This window comes from Panthera onca, chromosome B1 (genome assembly GCF_046562875.1).
Source record: "Panthera onca isolate mPanOnc1 chromosome B1, mPanOnc1 haplotype 2, whole genome shotgun sequence".
In the NCBI taxonomy this organism is placed as follows: Eukaryota; Metazoa; Chordata; class Mammalia; order Carnivora; family Felidae; genus Panthera; species Panthera onca.
In genome coordinates, this window is record NC_138342.1 from 19995656 (window position 1) to 20016818 (window position 21163).

The 21163-nt window shown below is 47.5% G+C and overlaps 1 protein-coding gene across 2 annotated transcripts in view; it reads right to left on the minus strand.

Moving 5' to 3' along the window:
* The window catches only part of CCDC149 (coiled-coil domain containing 149), a 92061-nt gene that overhangs the window by 20020 nt on the left and 50878 nt on the right, over window positions 1-21163 (minus strand). For both annotated transcript variants that reach the window (XM_060655322.3, XM_078446233.2), the window contains exons 5-9: window positions 8060-8176; window positions 7087-7259; window positions 6271-6343; window positions 4772-4856; window positions 2579-2723 (exon numbers count right to left, since the gene is read on the minus strand). In XM_060655322.3, the coding sequence (XP_060511305.2) occupies window positions 2579-2723; window positions 4772-4856; window positions 6271-6343; window positions 7087-7259; window positions 8060-8176 (593 nt within the window). The remainder of the gene's footprint in view (window positions 1-2578; window positions 2724-4771; window positions 4857-6270; window positions 6344-7086; window positions 7260-8059; window positions 8177-21163) is intronic.

The window sequence follows — 21163 nt, forward strand, 5'->3', positions numbered from 1 at the left end:
TGATGTGTTCAGCTGGAGGGCAGGTATGAGAGCGCTGGGGCTGGAGGTTGTGCAGGAGGAACTGGGGTCTGAGGCTGGAGGATAGATGGGAAGGTCTTCCCAAGGAGCAAGTGATAGTCTGGTGGGGACAAAGCAGGGGGGAAGGGGTGACGTGTGCACTGAAGGCCCATGGCAAGGACTTGAAATACATACTGAAAGCATGAAAACCATGAAGAGTATTAAGGGAGTAGGAACAGGGGTGCCTGGGTGGCTCAGTCAGCTGGGCGTCCGACCTCAGCTTAGGTCACGATCTCACAGTTTATGAGTTCGAGCCCCGTGTCGGGCTCTGGGCTGACAGCTCAGAGCCTGGAGCCTGCTTCGGATTCTGTGTCTCCCTCGCTCTCTGCCCCTCCCCCACTCATGCTCTGTCTCTCTCTCTTTCTCTGTCAAAAATGAATAAACATAAAAAAAAAAAAAAAAAAAAAGAAGTCCTGGCAGAGGCCTGGGGTGGAAGGGAGGAACACGGAGCGAATCGAGGGGAAGAGGCAGTGGAGAAAAAGTCAGAGGAATTGAGAGAGCAGTGCAAGACCGGAACTGGGATGCAGAGAAACTGGAAAAGAAACAGACTCAGAAAGTGGGGCTTGGCGGGGACTGGAAACCCTGCTGTGGAAAATTTGGGAAGAAGTCTTGGGAGGTGTTGAAGCGTAGGTGGTCTTTCTTTCCCTTGCACGGCAGCCCCTCCCCCCTAGGCGGTGTGTGCTAAGATCCAGAACCCTGACACCCCCTCCTCTCCCTCCAGAATGACCCCCCCCCAGCTGAATCTGCATTTCTAAACAAGTGCCTCCAGGTAATTCTGACAGAGGTGCCCCCCCCGCCCCCCCCCCACACACACTTTGAGGGGGTGGCTGTTGAAGAACTAAAAGTGTCCTTATTCACAAGGACGCTAGGTAAGTGGAATTTGAGGGGAGCTGCAGAGTGCGGAAAGGCTTTGGGGGTTCAGGGAGCTCTGTGTGGTTTCTCGGTGAAGAGGCAGGGGCCAGGGGAGGGGCAGACGCTGAACAGGTGGGAGGAGGAGTGCACAGGAGACGACGGTGTGGACCAACAGGAGGGCGGGCCAGTGTGTTTCCCAGAGATGGGGGAGAGGGTGGAAGGCACTGGTTCCATCCGAGAGTAAGTCTTGGGCTTCATGGTGAGTAAGTCTTGGGCTTCATGGTGAGTAGCATCTATTTTCTCGGTCAAAGAGAAGCCGAGGCTGCCTGCTGAGAATAGTCTAGGGTTTAGAAGACCTGACAAGTTTTGAAAGAGCCCCAGTGGCTGCTTTATAGGAGTCAGTGAGGACAAAGAAGGCTCATGTGGAACACTGGTGGCTGCAGGGGATTCTTCCGGAATAAAATAGACCTGGTACCTACTCTGGGGAGATTTCCATTTCTTCTCCCTCCCCTGAGAAGTATCTGAATTTTAGCACCTGACTGTTTCATTCCTTGGTTAAGATTTCTTTTAAAAGAATTTTAAAAACTTCTTCTGTCAATAAATTACCCTTGTCATCCCTCTGAGATTGCCCAGACTCCCTCCACTGCTCTCTGCCTTCTTTTATATATATCTTCATCTCCTGCGTGATCTTCCCTTCACTCCTTGCTTCCCTCTCTCTTTTTTTTTTTTCTATTTTGTTTTTACAATGCTCTCAATCATTTTCCGGTTGCCTCTCTCCCTGTGCCCCCCGCCCTCGCCAGGACCCTGATTCCCTCATCTCTCTGAAGCCTGCTCACTCGTTCCACGCCTTCATTTTGGTTCTGTGAGTAGGTTTTATAAGCAGGACCCGCTACGTGAAAGATGGAAACACAGGCCTCTTCGTTAGACAATGATGAAGGATTTCAAGAGGGCGACAGGGGGGCCCTGGACCAAGTGTGGGGCCTTTCTTGAGCATGGCCGCCCGCCCTTGGAACCAGCTCTGTTTGCCACGTTTGTTGCTTTAACTTATTGTATATTCACCATCGTCTGAACACCTCCAATTCCTCATGCGTCTCTAATTGCTATTTTAACTTGCTTGATGTTGCCCCTCGTAGTCAATACGTTTGTAAAAACCAACACACTCTGTTTTGACTGTAGTTCTGTCCCACCACCGTTTTTGCTTATCTGGAAGAGTGATGCAACACTCCCTTCTGGGCCCGGCTGGCTGCCTGTGGAAATTGACGCTTGATGTTCCTCTCTGTCCGAACCCCTCAAAGTCATGCTGGAGGCTAAGACGGCACTGAGGAGGTGCCTCCCCTGAAGGAAACCTTGCAGGAGAGGTAGGTTACATTCCCCAGGCAATGGCACTACCCAAATCACCCGTGTAATATGCATTTCTCAGTGAGTGGCTCAGAGTAAGTGTTCAATATGTAATGACAGGTAGTATTTCCTCACCCAAATCTGGTGAATGGCCAAGATGTTGTCATAATGCAGATGGACCATTCCAGTTTAGTTAAGTTTCCTTAACGTGAGGGCTCCCCCGCTTCCCCCAAAGGCCTGCAGACCCACCCGGCCGCCACCCACTGCTGGTAGGTAGCCAGTGTCCCACCTCTCTCCCGCCCACCGCCCACCCAAGGGTTTATCTACATACTTGCTGGTCTGCCTCTGGTGCTGGATGACCATGTTTTTCTCGTGGATTGTCTCTAGTAGGGCCGTTGCCAGAGATTTCAGATCAGAAATGGACTGTGGAGTAGCTGGGAGACTGCACCCGTGATCCTCAGACAACAGATCCTGAACTAGGTGGGATTAAAGTTTACAACTCAGTGTTACGTCCTTCTGAAACGCTGGAATGCAAACCAATGTCCATTCTTCCTGGATAACAAAGCTGGGATACGTTCCCAGCTCCTAAATGCTACGATGTTGTACTGAAGAATCCGCATCAAGTGTCAAAAGTAAAACAAAATAAAATTCAGCATGAGGGGTAAACGGCAAGTAAAAGGAGGAAGTTCTCGTGGACTTTTACCAACAATGTTTTAAAAGGATAATAATAATCTTTTGTATTTGTCCAGTCTTTTGCCCTTTCAAAACATTTTCATACTAACTCATTTGAGGCTGAAAATTAAAAAAAAAAAAGAAAAAAACTCACCTGGGAAGTATTATGTATTCCCATTTCACAGACAGGAATGCAAGGTGGTAATGGGTTAAAAATATTAGCTAAAGGTCACACAGCCTCGCAAATGGTAATGACTCTCTGGTCCTGAGCTCCTCGCTTTGTGGCAAAGTTTCCTACGATGTGGTATGCTCGGTGGGTGGGAAGATCATATAGGGCATTACTTAAAATACAAAATATATTTTGTGCATGCATGTTTTTAGGAACTAAGAGTCACCACAAAAGAGATACCACTTGGACTTGCTTACCAGACAGAAACAAATAAATCTCACTGTCTACCTTTGAGCATCACTTCCTATATGCTTGTATGTAGGTACACAAATTCATACATTTTTCTTTGAAAATGGGAAAAAGCTCTTCTTTTTGCACTTAAGCCTATTCCCCATCATTAATATTTTTTAAAACATAAAATAGAGTGGCTGCTTGGTAGCCCATATATAAAATATAGAGTAACTTCTTTAATTACTGTTGGACATTTATGTTATTTCCCATGTGGGTTTTTTTTTTTTTTGGTTTTGTTTTTATTTTAAGTAATGCAGGAAGAGCTTTCTTCAAGGAATAAGTTTTTCATACATCTGTCATTATTTCTTGCTGCTCAAAGGGGATGAGTTCAAGGCTTTTCGATATCGGTGGCCAAAGGGTTATCTAGAAAGGCTGTGCCAAGTTTACTGCTTGGCCATGGCTGGCATTCCCCACATCAGTGCAAGGCTGGATCTCACCATTCAAACATGTTTGGCTGTCAGGGGTACCCAGGGCTAACCTCACATGAGCCACTCCATATTTCTGCGGAGTATTGTGGTTTTCTGTTTAAAAACAATTCTAGGGTGTCCTTTTTTCAGTCAAGTGGAAAAACAAAAGTTGCTTGGACAAGTGCCTTGGTTATTAGGTGGGCTGGAGATTCAGCACTTTTTTCTTTCTTTTTTTTTTCCCCAGCCACTGTAGCTCTGATTAAGACTGCCGCCTGATTGTTCTGGTCTGCACGGCCGGCAGCCCGAGAGTGGGCCAGTCGAGCGTGTTCAACCTGAGGCTCACGTTGAGAACTGAATTCCCAAATATTAAGTGTCAGAAGCAAGCTCTCTGCTATTTATTCCCCTGGACTGTTCCTGGAAGATCATTATTTTTCATCAGAATCGACAAGGAGGAGGAACAAAATTGCAATCAATAAAAGCTTCTTTGAAAAAGGCACATGTTCCATGATAAAATGATTTCAGCAGCTATGAGACTTTTCTATTCTGGTCACAGAGGCCAGGAAAAGGAGAAACTCGATGAGGCTGGAACATGTACTCAGTGATGCTAAACTGGTGATGAGAGGGTAGGGGGAAGCATTCTTGAAAGAAGAGCACAGTGGAGGGGAACAGATGCAAATGGGGTCCCGTCATTAGAAAAACATCAAATGTAGAGGTTCTCAAAGCAGGATCCCGGAACAGGCATCAGCATCACCTGGGAACACTTAAGAAATGCATATTTTCTGCACCCCCCCCCCCCGACCTACTAAATCAAAAACTCTGTGTGTGGAGGGGACAGTAATCTGTGATTTCACAAGCCTTCCAGGCAATGCTGATGCAGAGGCAGGTTTGGGAAGGCTGTTTTAAGAACCGCTTGGTTCCCAACCCATAAACCGAGATGTAGACCCACACCCCCAGCACCGGATTGTCATCAGGGGTCGAACCATACCTTGCTTTGCAGACAAGACTCCAGTTAGCGCACTGCTGCTAGACTTACTCTGGCCTTTTGAGTTTTTCCGTCTCTCGAGAGCATTCTAAAGCAGCATTGGGAGAAAATACAAATCTCTATCAAAAAAGCCAAATAATAGAAAAATACCTCCTTATAGTAGACGCATCCTCCCATCTGGCACGCAAGAACCCTGGCAAACTCCAGATGCGGACCCAACTTTTAAAATTCTGAGTCCCTGCCAAAGAGTTATGAAATGTATGGATCTGGTAAAGAGGGTTTTTGTTTTTTTTTTTAAGTTGGTGCCCAGCAGAATGACAGTAATTACCTTCTCCTATATATAAAAGGCACTCCGTGCATATTTGTTAAATTAAATCAAATCTGAAGCAAGAATTCCATCTAATGTGTGAAGTCACTAGTTATGGAAACCCCTTCTGAATAGACATGAGATGGAGAACAGGTTTACTTCCATATACCAATGCCAAAAGATCGTTATTAGTATTTGGAAGGCTTCCGTGGCTGGGCTGGAAGAAGACATGGTCAAAGAATGACATCGGTCACGGACACAAGATTAGGAAGTGTGAACGTGAACCAGAGTGCCATTCTGACAACAGACCCTCACGTTAAAATTGATATGCACTGTCTAGCCAATGCTTAGCACGTAGAAGAACCGAATGAAGGCTGTTAAATGAATGCATACACACATTTTTTAAATGTATGTATTAATTATACAACTTTAAAAGCTGTATTCTTCTTTGGCTCCATGCGTATATATAGACTGACGTAAAGTGTGGCCCCCACAGAATGGAAGAGGACGAACAGTGTAGAGACTTCTGAGGCAAAAAGCTAACGTCAAAAGCCAGCAAAACGAGAAGGTTCTCCCAAGCATCTAGACTGCTGTAAAACTTCACCCTCAGGAAGAGAAATCAATCTATTTTCAAAGCAGAGAAGCCCAGGAGACGTTTCTAATTATAACGCTCACAACGAACATCTGCAGAAATAGATATTATCAAACTAATGGTGCCGGAATTAGTCTAAACAACAGTGGGAGAATTTAAACATTCTGTCCTTTTAGTGTGACGTGAACATTGTCTCTCGGATCGTGATTTCCCAATCTCTGTTTCTTTCTCGCTCAGAAACCATTTTCTTAGGGATGATTATGCGACAAATAGCGTCTGATGGCAGCATACAGCACAGAAAAGCTGGGGAAAAAAAGCTAATTCTACGTGCACTGAGGCCGTAACGTGGCCGTGTCCAGATTCGGGTGGTCTCTGTGTGCCCTGTCCCAGTAACGGCAACAGAAGGGACTCTTGCAAGAGCTGTTCCTGTTGTGTTTGTCGTTTGGGGTATAATTCTTCCTGGTTACCTCAGTTAAAGCTCTTATTCTGTCTGGGAGGGCAGGCAAGTACTCAAACGTCTTTGGCACATAAAAGGGAATTAAAATAGAATGGCATTTAGATGCGCGATAATGAATCATCACTAGTGTCACCATGACTTTCTACCTTGTACTTGGCAATGTTTGATTTCAAGAGGTTGACCTCTTCATGAAGTTGCTTTAGTCTCTCTTGAAGGTACCTAGAAAAGAAAACATTCAACTAGGGAGTGTTTGGGGACAAGATAAAAAAAATACACTCAAGTAGGAGAGAGGAAAAAAAAGAAAAGGACACATCCCAAGAGCCATCTTTTACATATAATGCCTTCTCCCCACCAAAAGGAGGAGAAAAATGCATCTTTGTGACCTCTTCTTAAATGGATGCGATCAAGGTCAAATAGGCCCAAATCACAGAAACCCCACTTTAGAACAGCCTTCTGCAGAGATCCCCTACGGGATATCAACACAGTTTCCACATAATTCTCATTAAGATGATTCCACTGGGAAGGCAGGCAGGAAGAGGCGACACAAGACATAACATGAAGTTAGACACACACGCGCACACGCACAAACACACACGCACACACACGCGCGCGCATTGAAACTTGCCTCGGGGAAGAGAAACAGCTACGGGAATTTCTCAATTTATTTTCTTATTCGTTTCCCCCTCCTTGATAGCAATACCGAGCAGCTCTTGCTGGCTCCCTACCCCTCCTGCCCAACTGGGGAGTGGGGAGGGCAGGGGGAGAGAGAGGAGAGAGAGAAGGGGGTTCGCATGTAGGTATATAGGTATGTGGTGCTTCCTTTCTGACTTTCAGAACTCATCCATGACACTGACGTCACCATTTTAGCGCTGAGACTTCCCTTCCATTGTAAGGCAATTCCCTCAAAGGTCACTAGGGCTGCAGATGGCCCCCAGAGCGCCCGCCGGGGCACGGCCACTTGCCTGTTCTCCATGCAGAGGGCATCCACGTCGATGAGACGGTTCTCGTGCCCGCCCAGGATACGGTTTAGCTCCTGGTTGAGCCTCTCCACTTTGTCCTGGTAGGAAGACCGCTCCTCTTTCACATCCTGAAGCTCATCCACAGAGGCCTGTAGGTCATGCTCCAGAGACTCAATCTGAAACCAAGGGAGTGTCCTTACTTACGATGGTCTTCAGATGTCACTTCATGGCCAGAGATGGAGCCTTCTGCTTGGCTGGCTGACTTTTACAGAGCGTATTCGTGCCCCCACCCGCGTGTTGTAAAACCGCAAGCACCCCACGGAATAAAAGCTTAAGGGAAGGGACAGACTTCCTGCCCGACACTCATGATGTCTGAGATAGGATGAGTGCCACCTGGAAGCAGAACCCACCCCCTCCTAGCGGCAGCTCGCCCCCAAGCCGGAGGCTCCGAGGGGGCAAATCCAGACGCTGAGAAGGGCAGCCGGTGTCTTACACACGCATACTTTTTCAAGCTTCTCGAGACGCAGAAATCTTGTCCTGTTCTTCGAAACCAACGAGCAAAAGAAGGAAAGGAAGTCTAGCCTCTCTTCCTCGTTCCCTAAATAGGGCTCTGTACCCTTTGAGATTCTACCTGAAAAGCATCGCTCGGCATTTCAGGAGACTTGCAGATTAAGGTCAGGGGGGTCACGTTTTGTCCCTGTCCATACTGAGTGTGAGTGTGTGTGTGTGTGTGGGGGGGGGGTGGGTTTCTTTCGTTCAGAACAATGGCTTCCAAAGTAGGAGGGCACACGTGCAGGAAGCCCGGACCCCAAGAGGGAGGCTTGGAACTCGCAGAGCACAGAGGAAGTAAAAGCACGCATCACACCCTCTTCCGCCTCTGACTAGCATCCCAGGCACGTCACCCTCTCTGAGGAACAGGGGACAGAGTCCGACCGTACAAACACATCCCCCACTCGTAACAGATGTTAGCAATAACCTGCTCCTTGGCTCTCTCCAGCTGCTGAACCAAGTCTTCACGCTCGTGAGCTGCGAAGTGTCGCACGCCAATTTCTTCGTCTCCGAGCCTCTGTTTGGCAATTGTCATTCTCAAGAGCTGCATTTTCCATTGGTAGCAAAGGAAAGGAGAGAGAGAGAGAGAGGGAGAGAGAGAGAGAGAGAGAGAGAGAATGGGTGTATGTGTGTTAAAATGAATAGAACCAAACAAATACTCAAGCATATTAGGCAGAAAATTTTGGAAGGTAAGACTTTTCAAGATATACTAAGGAAGGGCACAAGGCAAAGAAACTTCTTGACAGTATCATGAATTTACAAAACCAAATATAATATATATTATACTTTGTACGCACATGCATGTGCATGCATACACAGTATAAGTCTAACAGGAACACAGTCCTGGGCATTTGAAGGTGAATGTCCTTTACAGCACTGCCACAGTGAGGAAAAAACTCTGGGTCAGAGATCAAAGATTAAAAAATGGTAACACAAGGTTAAGAAGGGTCTGGTGAGTCGGGCATACTCCCATGCTCTGAACACTGAGGCTACATCATCAAGGGCCTTAAGAATGCCCCCACTAATGACCCAGTAACCCTGCTTCTGAAAACCTGGGCTAACAGCAATCCCAGACATGCTTTAGGAAAAGAGAAAAAGTAGATGGCACTGTCCTTCACAGAAAGAGCTAAAAAATGAGAAACAGAGTCTAACAAGAGTGGAATGGCTAGCAATCAATCAATGGGCTAGTTTGCAGCTGTTTGACACAAGGGTGATGAACTGTGTAATAACGCAGAACATGCTTATGATAGCATGCTAAGCGGGGAACCAAAAGCAGACGACTAACTTCCATTTGCAGTATAATTGAAATTACACTCAGAACCCAGGCACAAAAGAAAAAATGACCAAATACATCAACATTTTTAAATGTGCACGTTTAGGTAATGGTGAAGCTTGCATGGTCTCTGTTTGGATCTCTGTTTTCTAACTTTTCAAGTAAGCACACACAACTTTCATAACAGGCTTTTCTTTAAAAATCCCTATAGATAAAATTCCAGTCTTCAAAATGTCTTTTTCCGAAGGGTCCCTGGAGAAACTAGAGCTGCCCCGGACTCTGGAACCTAGCTCTACGCACAGCCGCGAACCTTCTTGTAGAGCCGCGATGGGAACTGTGACCCCAGGATGATCCCACGGTGCCAGAACATCCCTTAAGTGCCTATCTCAGTGCCAAACAGGTTGCCATTAGAGTGAATTTTTCAAGTTATGGCACTTCTTCCGGATGCTTCTTCTAAAAAGGTTGTAAGCCTGACTCCCCCACCTCCCTGTAGGGTGTGAGTGGATGGGCTTCGTAGATGGATGAGATCCTGGAGACAGGTTTTCACAACCCAGCCATTAGGGTCTGCTTGGGGCATGCTCTTCCTTGTTCCAGCATGGATCTTAAGGGCTTCAGTGCTGGTAAAGAAATGGATTTTCAAGTCTCTAAAGGATTTGGGGGCAGGTGAGAGATAGAAAGTTAAAAGCCAAGGTAGAATATTAACAAGACTGAAACAAGATATACCAGCAGTGAACGCTGAAAGTAATGATGCCCAGAGAAAAGCAAAGAGCATTTTCAGGTGACATCTATTTGGGGTCCTCATTTGAAAACCACTCAATTGAATGTGACAGACATTTATTGTGCACCTACTACGAGCCAAAGCATCACTGATACTGAGCAGACAATGTTCCAGGAAGTCTGCACACAGAGCTGGCGGAGGACGTATGGCACGTAGGTATCCAGATGGCTGTGCTTAATGGAACCCGCTTCCGGTTGATCCTCATTACTCGAGGATTCTGTATTTGTGACTTTGCCTACTGCCAATGTGTTTGTAATCTCAAAATCAACATGCATGGTGCTTTTGCATCATGGGCAGACATGTGCAGAGAAGTACAGAGGTGCAGAAAGTGTGAATCATCCAACAGGCGCATTCCCAGTTGAGGTAGAACAAGGCAATGGGTGTTGCCTTATTTCAGTTCTGGTACCGTGAATAAATACCCCTTTCGTGGTCTATTTAGTGCCATGACTGTTCATCCTTTCGTGTTTTTCGTTGGTGTTTTGCTACGTAAAATACCTAGTGCTGAAGTGTTATCTACTGTTCCTAGATAGGCTGTGAGGTGCCTTACAGAGAATACGTGTCGGGCATGAGTTACAGCACGACGGGCCCTGAGTTCAATGTCACAGAACCAACACTATAAATTAAATAAGGTGGCTTTAACCAGAATCACACATAAAGCAAAGTTATGTGTTAATTGATAAAAACGTTGTGGCCAGAGGCTCCAAGGAACCTGGTCTTGGGCTTCTCCTAGGAGCGATGGTTCAGTATTTGCTAATTCACTGTTCGTAGAGAATTTAGAGAGCAGAACTACAGCAAATAATGAGAATCGTCTGTATTAGGGGAAGCAGGAGTTTGTGGCAGAACTGGTTAATTCAGCTGAAAGCTGACACGTGAAACCATCTTTTACATCACACAGCTTCTCGGTTCAGAACTTTCGGAACCCCAAGAGGGCATACAGAAAGACAAACAGCTAACCAAATGAGAAACATTTCTCGGAGCAAAGGGTCTAGGAGCAAGAAGGCTTGTGCCTTTTTTTGGCACGAGGCAACAGGCGGCCTTTGACCCGGCTTTGAACGGAGGGCACTTCTCTTGATCTGTGAAAAGCCAGACTGACAGCCTGAACTTTAAGTAATAAAACACTACGGTGGTTTTCCATTCGCAGTACGCTTCACTGAACACCTAATTTAGAATCACGCAATTATGTTTGCTTAATGCCAATTAATTATTAAACATGTTTATTGAGGTCTGACAGCCATATAAGAGAGTCATCTTTTATATGCCGGATGCCTGTTAAGCCTCAATAAATATGTTAACAATCATTTGGTGTTTAATATGCATACAATATTGTCTATTAAACTGCAGGGCTGGACTGGTTGAAACATTTGTTTTTTTTTTTTTAAAGTGAGGTCCAAACTGGTAATAGCTGGATCATTAGTTGGTCTGAAACTCAAGTGCAAGCAGCCCAAGCGCAAGTCAAGTCAAGTGCAAGTCACGTCAAGTGCAAGGGGCCAAGGAGGGGGTTGCGACAGGGATGCCGAAGGCAGAGTTCACCCGCCTTCCAGGGCTCCAGCCTCGCAGGCTCTGGAGCCTGTCTTGGCTGGGGTCTGTGTCCTGGCTCCACAGTCTGCTAGCTGTGCAACCTTGGCACACGCCGGAACTTCCCTGGGCTGCAGTATCTGGCACTGAAACAACACAAGGGTAATGGTATAGCTTCCCTGGAGGGTTGCTGTAAGCATGCAGTGAGAAGGAATGGGGTTGCTTTAAGTGAACATTTCACTTAGGGGCTCAAGCATACGTCCTTGGCGAAAAGATGGGGGAAAGAAAAAAAAAAAAGAGGAGGAAGAGAGGATGAGAGAGAGAGAAAGTTTTTTTAAGTTGGGTGACTACCCACTTCCTGCGTTCAATGCCCCGGACAGAGGGGTGTGGGGGCGTGGCTGGTAACACATTCAGGCACGATCGCATTGTTCATACGAATGCATCATGCCGTGTTCGGGAACATAAATGCCATGTGCCCTGAACTTGATGGACAATTTCAGGGACCATCGTGGGGGCGGTGGGGTGGGGGGTGGGGGAGGACCTGTGGCTAGACACAAGTTTTTGCCGCTCACATGCTGACTTCAGAACGTAATCCTAAGAGAAGATGGGTTTCTCTGTGATCCTTAGCACAGCCCCCGGAACAACAGAAGTGTGCAAGAAGTGTTAGCTGCTATTACGATTATTGTTACGAGTGTCATCATTGTTGTCCTCCACGTAAGTTTCCCCCCACACTCGCCCGCTGGGGAAGTCCAATCTTTCCTTCAAGCCGGAGGAAGCAGGGCTCCAGGGCCAACCTTATCTGCAGACTGCAGGCGATGATGTTGATTTCCCACCTTGGAAATGGCTATTGCTACAACTGCTCCGGGCGCTTAATTCCCCCAAACAGGGCGGGCAAAACTCAGCCTCCCTGAGCCAGCCCCAGAAGTGGATCATTGCCCCGTGAGGCACTTGCCCGCCACCAATAGATGCATTCATTTGCTGATTTAGATGGAAATAAACGTTTATGAATGAATTACGGGTGTGAGTCGTCAGCTTATGGATGAGGAACGGCTGCAGCTGGGATGTGGCTGGGGGACTGGGGGACGTGGCCACAAAACCATGCGGCTAAATGACTCTTGGGTGCCCTTCCCCCACCCTGCCCCCTGAGTCGCTTCGTCCGCCGAGGCCCCCTGCAAACTCTGGTCCTCCTTCCCCCAGTCGGAATGACTCACTCCTTTCCACCATCTCTTCTCAGGCTTCTGCCGTCATGGCCCGCCATATCCTCTCCTCACCTGGCTTCCACCTGCCCGAATCCGTTTTCCCCATGAGACAGGAAGAGGAAGCCAGAGGCAGGAGTGGCTGCTGTTCCCCGGGTGTCACCTGTTCAGACCCTGATGCTGCTATTGCCTGTCATGCATCCTGGGAAAGTCACCCAGCCCTTGCTGGGCCCCAGGGGACATCCGTCCTTTTGGAAATGGGGATTGTCTTAGGGCATCCAGGCTGCTGTAACAGACTGCCATGCACTGGTGGCTTATAAGCAACAGACATTGATTTCTTGCGGTTCTAGAGACCACGAGTCCTAGATCAAGGTGGTGGCAGGCTTGGTGTCTGCTTCCTGGTTCCCAGAGGGCCATCTTCTTGCTGTGTCCTCACATGGTGGTGGCGATGACAGAGCTGCCGGGGCCTCTTTTATAAGGACACTGATCCCAGGCATGAGGGCTCCACCCTCATGACCCAATAATGTTGCAAAGGCCCCACCTCCCAATACCATCCCGTTGGGGGTTAGAATCTCAACACATAAATTTAGGAGGGGGAGGGGACACAATATTCCACCCCTGACCCCTTAAAATTCACAGTCTTCTCACATACATAATACATTCATTCCATGTCAACAGCCCCCAAAGTCTTAACCGATTCTGGCATGAACTCTAAAGTCCAAAGCCTCACTGAAATAGCGTCTAAATCAGATATGGGTGAGACTCTAGGTATGATTTGACCTGAGGTAAACTCCTCCAGCTCTGAACCCATGAAACCAGACAAGCTGTGTGCTTCCACCATACAAAGGAGGGACAGGCACAGGATAGACATTCCCATTCCAAAAAGGAGAACTAGGAAAGAAGAAAGAGGTGACAGGTCCCAGGTGACCTAACAGAGCAAACAATGTTAAACCTTAAGGCTCAAGGATAATCCTCTCTGGCTTGATGCTCTGCCTTTGGACTCGCTGGGATGGCAATGTCACTTCTGTGACCCCATGACTTGGCAGGACAGCCCCACAGTGGCTCTCTGCTGGCCTTGCAGTTCTGGGAGGCCCCATCCTCTATAACCAGGTGTAGGCTGCCATGACCTCCAGGCCCATGCACACCAGGCAGACTTGGTGACCTCAGATGTGCCTTCATGGTCATTCTTCCACTGTCATGAAAAATAGCACCTGGCTTCTGTCTGAGACAGTTGATCAGGACAAATCTCCTAATCAAATGGTCACCTGGCCACACGCTTGATGATTTTTTTTTTTTTTTTTTTTTTTGCAATACAGATAGCCTGAGGACTATCCATATCCTTAAGTTCTGGTTCCTTTTTGCTTAACAATTCCATCTTCAAATCATTTCTCTCTTCTTGTAATTTATAAGCAATCAGGAGGAACCAAGCCATGTCTCCAACACTTTGCTTAGAGATCTCCTCAGCTAAATACCAAATTTTATTGCTCGCAAGTTCTACCTTTCAAAAAACAATGGATTCGAACACAGTTCAGCCAAGTTCTTGGCTACTTCATAACAAAGAAGGCCCTCCCCCCCCCCCCCCCCCCCCCCCCAGTTTCCGATACATCATCCATGACCTTCACTGTCTACATTTCCACCAATATTCTGCTCAGGATTACTTCGGTATTCTCCAAGAAGATGTAGGCTTTCTCTGCAGCTCGCCTCTTTTCTTCCTGAGCCCTCACCAGAATCGCCCGTGATGGTCCATTCACAGCAACGTACGCTTTATCTAACACGCAACTTTGAACTCTCCCAGCCCTACCAATTACACAGTTCCAAATTCACTTCCACATTTCTAGGTATTCGTTATAGCGACATCCTACTTCTTGGTACCAATTCCTGCCTTGGTCTGTTTGGGATGCTATAAAAGGATGCCATCGTCTGGGTGGCTTCTGAACAACAGAAATGCATTTCTCATCGTTCTGGAGGCTAGGAAGTCCAAGCTCAAGGCTCTAGAGGATTTAGTTTCTGGTGGGAGCCTGCTTCCTCATTCACAGACAACCATCTTCTTGCTGTATCCACACGAGGCAGAAGAGGCAAAAGAGCTCTTTGGGGTCTATGTATATCAGCGTCTCCCAGTTAACCAGCACCCAACTTGAGCACCCAAAAACGTGCTAGAAGCTCTTCTTACCCATATCGTCAGTGGCTTTTCATTGCACTGGAATCCATGCCCAAGTTTTCAGCGGGGCTGATGAGGCACAACATGAGGACGTGAGCTGCTCCCATCTGCCTCCTGATTCCATCTCCAGCGGCTTGCGTTTTCTCTGTTCTCTGGCCTCGCCGGCTTCCTTTCAATGCCGCAGACACACAGGCTTGTGCCTGCCTCTGGGCCTCTGCACCTCCTCTTGGTCTGTCCAGAACCCACTCCTTTCAACTCTTTCAGGTCTCAGATCAAAGGTCACTCCCCTCTGTGAAGTCTTCCATGGATACCACTGCTGGAGCCGTTCACCCCTACATGGCTCTCCTTCACACCACCCTGCCCCACTGTCTTTATGGTACTTACCAGAAATGATCTCGTCAGTCTCTTGCACCCTCCCTACCGTCAGCTCCACCCCAGCGGGAGCCTCCCTTATCACACGCAATGGAATACCCAGCACCCATAGCGGCGTCTGGCTTAACCGTAGGGGTCCTTGAATACTTCTTAAACACAGGAAGCCTCTCGTTCCACGCTTGTCACAACTCCAGGAGACAGATACTGTCCTGTCCTCTACAGGAGAGATTCCCCTGCCACCCGAGGGAGGCTGACACAGGCCGTGAAGTCGAGGAGTCCATGCTCGGTTTCCTGGGCTCCAGTGCTCCCTCTCCGAAGGTCTTAGTCTCCTAAGACTTACAGCAAACACACATGCAGCTCTTCCCACACTCCAAGCCCCGGCCTAGGTGCTGACACACACGAACCCAGGTAATTCCAGCAAGCACCCGGGGAGGTACTGTGACATCCCCATCTTCAGATAAGGTGAAGCGACCTGCCCACGTTGCCAACCTTGTAAATGGCAGGGCTGGGAGGTCGACCCTGGCTGGCAGTCTAGGGTTCTGGAGTTTATGCGGTGCTGGCTCTCTCCACGGCGACTATGGCAGCCGTTGCACAGCATTCCCCCGACGGAGCGAGTTCTGTGTTCACCGTTTGTATAACTTCTCATATGTGATTCTCCTAAGAGGTCTAATGGCCTCCCTGCCACGACTTTATCATCCCAAGCTTGTTCCTGCTTCCGGGTTCTGCACCTCGTCCCTCGGTTACCTGACCACCTCCCCCCACACGCCCTGCAGCTTCAGGGCAAAGGGCACGTGAACAGATACGCCTTCCCCGACCACCCGATATAAACGGTGCTCCCCCCACCAACCCGTCTTTTCCCCGGGCTGCACTCCACAGTGCTCTGAGTAATTTTCTCCTGTAGCGCTAAAACACCCTCCGACATCTCATGCTGTGCTTCATCAAATATAAAACTCCATCAACGTTGAAGACCCACCATGACGTGTCTCGAAAAAGAATAAAAATCGGCAATCGTAACAACATGATACCACTGACTGTAGGTCAGAGATGTTCAAATGTGAAAAACTCCATCTCCGGATCTGTGAAATACCAATTTATTTATTTATTTGGTTACTGTTCATCTCCCCTTACTAGAGTGGAAGCCCTGTGAAGGCAGGGACTCACTATTTCCTGCCCTATCCAGAGAGCACGTGGTTGGGTCCTCAATAACGACGTGGTGAAACGATTTGAACCGAACCATCCGCTGTACTGCTGACATCTCCACTGTACCGATGAGAATAACCGTGACACAGAGAAGTCAAGCGACTGGCCCAAGATCACACAGTCAGGAAGCCCCCGAATCACCTTCGGACAGTTCGGTACACACTGACCGCGGAGCCACAATCTTTATAGGGTCCCACCGAGCAGTTTTAAGGCTGCTTCAATTTCTTGGTAGTTTAGTGTAGTTTGGATACGGTGGGCTGTAAAATGAGATCGCTTTCAGAGCCTGCTCTCTACTAAAAAGTAACTACAAGCACATGGTCTATGGGATGACTGTTCAAAACCACCGGTCTCATGGGCCACCCAAGCTACACGCTTAAATAAGGCAGCATGGACTCAAATACAGTCTCTGAGACCAAATGTGTCTAATTCATCTGACAGCAAAACATTAGGGAATCCTGAACATTAGGGAATCAGCTGCTGGCTGAACTGAGCGTTGCCTCTAGTTCACTATCAAGATCCCAGTTAGAGCAGGATACGGTGGGGCTGAAGCAGGTGAGGGGCTCTCATCCTTCATTTTAATTCTTTGTAATTAATTTCTATAATGCCCCAAGGTAAGAGCTTTTCATTAGTGCGCTCTCTTCATTTGGGTTTCCTACAGACTAGGACATCTCTCTGCTCCTCTGAAGCATAAAGAGGAACTGTTTACAAAGAGCTCTCTGATTCCTCATCCTGGACCATTACAAACAGCCACAGCTGAGCACTCATTTGTTGTTATCTTTTTTTTTTTTTTGAAACAAAGTATACTTTAATTAGTCACCTGCATGCTCATTGGTCTGTCTTTATTGGCTCGTGGCTTTGACTTAATTGGTTTGCGCTCCGAATCCATCCACAAGTCCCACATCAATAGAGGTATGTTCACAGAAGGGCTCCATCGTTTTATGGTGCCAACGCCAGATAAAACAGAGGTGCTTAAAGACCGTCAGCTGGTGTAACATAAAGCTCATTATTAAGGGCAAAACCTCGTGTCTATGCAATATGACAAACAGCTACGTTTAAAGTGGCCGGCAGGGGCCCAGGAAATGTGGACGTGGAACACTGCTGGGAGCAGATGTCCACCTGAACTTCCCTGCTTTTGGACACTTGCATTTTGTGACTATTCTTCTGCACCCAGGTGCCATAATCTGTAAAATGAAGAAAAATAAAAGCAAGTGGACAAGAAAACCAAGTGCTCAATGGGAACCTGAGTTCCTGTTCCTGGCACATTCTGTTAGGTGGTTACCCTGCAAGGGACACACAAAATGCAAGGAAGCTTCCAGAAGCTCTGTACCAAAGCAGTAATGCTTGGTGCTGGCAAAGTCTGGGGTGGCCACAAGGAGTGCTGAGTTTGGGGGATCCACCCTGCAGGTGCCACGCTCTTTACCACAGTTTCTGTCTCTATTGGGAGGCACGTACCCAGTGCGCTGGAAACAGTTGATCAACAGAAAGAAAGACCTTGAGCTTCCTGGTGGCATACCCGCACAAAAAAACTGTAAGCCAATCTGGCCCCAGGTCATGCCAAAATACCAGCAACACTTAACCCTTTATGGAACACTTACTGGGTGCCACACCCTTACAAACAGGTGCGTGTACGCACACACGTTAAATCTCATCGTCCTGCTTTCTTCCCAGCACTAACCACTGTCTGATGATCTTAGGTATTTTATTTTCTTACCGTGTGTCTCCCCAACTAGAATATACACTCTTTGAGAATGAGCACCTTGTCTTTCTTATTCCTGGATGTACCCACGGCTGCTGGAGCATTAAGCGGGGTGTAGCCATTCCCCAACCATGCACTGATGAAATACCTGATAAAACCTAACAACAAATCTAGGAGAGGTGTGGTTACTCCCATTTTCCAGATGAGGCAACTGAGGCCAGGGGAGAAAGCCAACTTGCTCGCGCCCATAAAACAGTAACTGGTGGAGCCAGAATATAAACCTGGGGCCTCCTGATTTCCAAAGTTGGACCCCTTGGGCTGTATTTCCTGACGCCACTTGACAGGGGCAAGGCTGCAGCTGGCCTTTCCAGGAGTGCCAATCTTTCCAACTCCCAGGTCAGTGCCTTCACTTCGGTGGCCTCCTGGTTTGTCATGGAAGTTGGCAAGGCACTATCAGCCCGGCTTCCTCTTTTAGAGAGCTGGTCTACCAGCTGACTTCTGGCTATGGGATCCAAATGCACTCTGCTAGTTTTCCTGACTGCCTCTTACCATTCCTTAAATTTCTCGGAGAACCCCTTCCTCCTCCCGGTCCCCTCTGCCTGAATCCACTCTTTTCTTAGTGGCCAGAAGATTCGGAGCAGGCAGACCTCTGAGGTAAGAAGGAAAGCTACGGCTCTCTCTCAGCAGGCTGCTTTTTGAGACTGGAGGCCCCGGCCTCATCCGGGTCTTTCCTCATCATTGGTCCTTATGCCTCACAGACTGACTCATTGAGAGCCCGGGGCAATCTACCACCCATGAAAAGCTTTTCCCAGGGTGATCTGTAAAAGTGTGAGTCCTTGCTTCCCCACGTGCCTCCTCTTTCCTCATTAACCTTTCAGAACTAGAATTATCAGGGAAATGGAGGGTGCCCACTAGGCTTCCCTTTTCACACCTCTCTTCAAGCTCGGATGAGGGGTTTGCATCCCTCCAGGAGCCCCGAGAAATTCTTGGGCACAGTTCAGAGAGATGGCAGGTGGTATTTGATCATGGGACCCCCCCCACCCTATCACGGAAACCCCCACCCTCCCCACCCCATGGGAGGGCTAAGCTGCTTATAAGCCAGGGTGGCAACAAATCTTTCAAGAGGCTGTTTGAAAATGCTTTATGGCACATAGGGTTACAAGGCTCTAGCTGAACAAATGGAAAAATTAGTCTACCTTAAAATATCCAAGGCAAGTAATTTCCTATCACCTTGTTTCTTAAATGTACTTAACATCTAGAATCTGGGCTTCCCAAAATACGGATAAGGATCATCAGTTAAAATGGCAACTTGGAGATAAAAATCCTGTACGTTAACAGTTGCTCATAAAATGATGCCATCGGCCCTTCTGTTTGGAATGAGGGGGCGGGGGGAGGAGTCAGGAGCCCAACAACAGCAGTTATTGAGTGTTCTTGATTTTGACAGGCTTGAGCCAACCTCTGAGCAGGAATCTCACCCTGAGCCCACGATGGCTCAGCCTCAGACCCTCTGCTCTCTCCACAAGGGCTTCCCAAGGTCTCATACCTGGGGTTTGCTTTGCTTTTGCTTTTATTTGGATGAAGCGGTTTGCTTTTCTCCAAATTTCTAAACTATTCTCACCCCACAAATAGAGTTACTGATGACGACCAGGGCTTGTTTTCTCAGTCTGCATATTTTCTTGTATGCTTTTTCCTTTACATCTCCCTTTTCCTCTTCCTTGAATGTTTTTGCTCTCCTTTTCATTCCCTTCATTTGTTTTATTCCTTCACTCATTCATTTATCCCACTCCATGTCTTCAATAAAGATTTATTAAATAATGTTCACATATCAGGAACTAAGAGTGCCAATTCTTAGCAATACTGCAGTATACCACTCAGGAATTCAGCCTGCAAAGAGCTTACTCTTGGGGGTGAGGGTGCCACACAAGTGTAAGCAGAGGGGAAAGAGCAGAGCAGTGTGGGCCCCTAAGAGTTGAAGAAGGCTCCATTTGACCTAAGACTTAAACGATGAGCAGGAGTTTGTGAGCAGAGTAAAAGGGAAGAGAATCCCAGACAGAGCAAACAGCAGGTGCAAAGGCCCTGAGGCACAAGGCAGTACAGCTCAACAAAGGGGCTGAAATTAGTGCTGCTGAGCTGAAGCATGAGGTGACTAGTGGCGAGAGATGTGGCTGGAGAAATCAGTAGGGGCCAAATACCGGAGGGCCTAGCCTGCCATGGCAAGGAGGTTGGACTGGATTTGGAAGGCAATGGAAAGGTTGAAGCAGCTAGTGACATGATGAATTAGAAAAAAATAAATGAAGGGCTAACCATTCTACACCACACACCTAGGAACAGGGGCCTCTGAGTTTCCCAAGATGCCTGGTGTCATTATCGAATGAGTAATCTGGCTTTCATGTTGACAACTGGGGGTGGCGGTGGGGGTGGGGGGAGGGTGGCTATGATTCACGGGGATCTGAAACAAATCAGCCCTATAACTTTAGATGCAAATGAGAATAAATGGAACCTCTGGGGCTCACTGAAGCTGGTGTTTTTTTCGAGGAGGAGAGGCTGGATACTGAGACAGGGGGTCTGCTGAACATTATGACATCTTTCCTGTACCTTTTGGCAGGCGAATTACTTCATAGGCCATGAATATGAGTCACTAGATTCCAAACCTTGAGCAAGAAAACAAAGTCTGATAAATGTGTCCAGCTACTGGAATAAAGACCCAGAGCGCAAACAAATCACGAAGTTCAGACTGCGCCAACGCAAAAGGAGGCCCGGACCTGTGCCTAGTGGTGCACATGCATATGCACATCCCCAGGCTGAGTCCTGCACCTACTCACACGTGCACGCATACACAGTCACGTTCACACGCACCCTCTTTTCCCTTGAAATACCAGTTGCAAACATCGATCCCTAAAAATACCACGTGTCTAAAAGGTGACAGAATTAAAAGTGACCAAAACAAGAAGCAGAAGGTATATTTAGGAAAGTTGGGGGGTGGGGGGAGCTAATGTAAGGGCGGGGGAAAGAAATAAAGTAAGAAAAAAAAAATCAATCAGGAAGGGCTATAAATCCAAAAATACCATCTTCAAAATGTTTTAGTATTCCGTGGATCTATTATGTCTCCAAAATTCCTGTAGTATTTTCATGGGTTTAAAGGAAACTGTTAAACACATCTCATTTTATTCTCCAGAAAACCCTGTCCTCCTGTTACCACTTGAGGAAGTGACTAAGAAGGTCTGGCCCTTAATTATGGACCGAACACCTAGGTTACAGAACTTAAATCCTTTTAGTGGTGAATAAAGCCATACCAGAGGCCTGATTAGCTTGTCCAGTGTTAATTAGAACCCTTCTTTAGGCA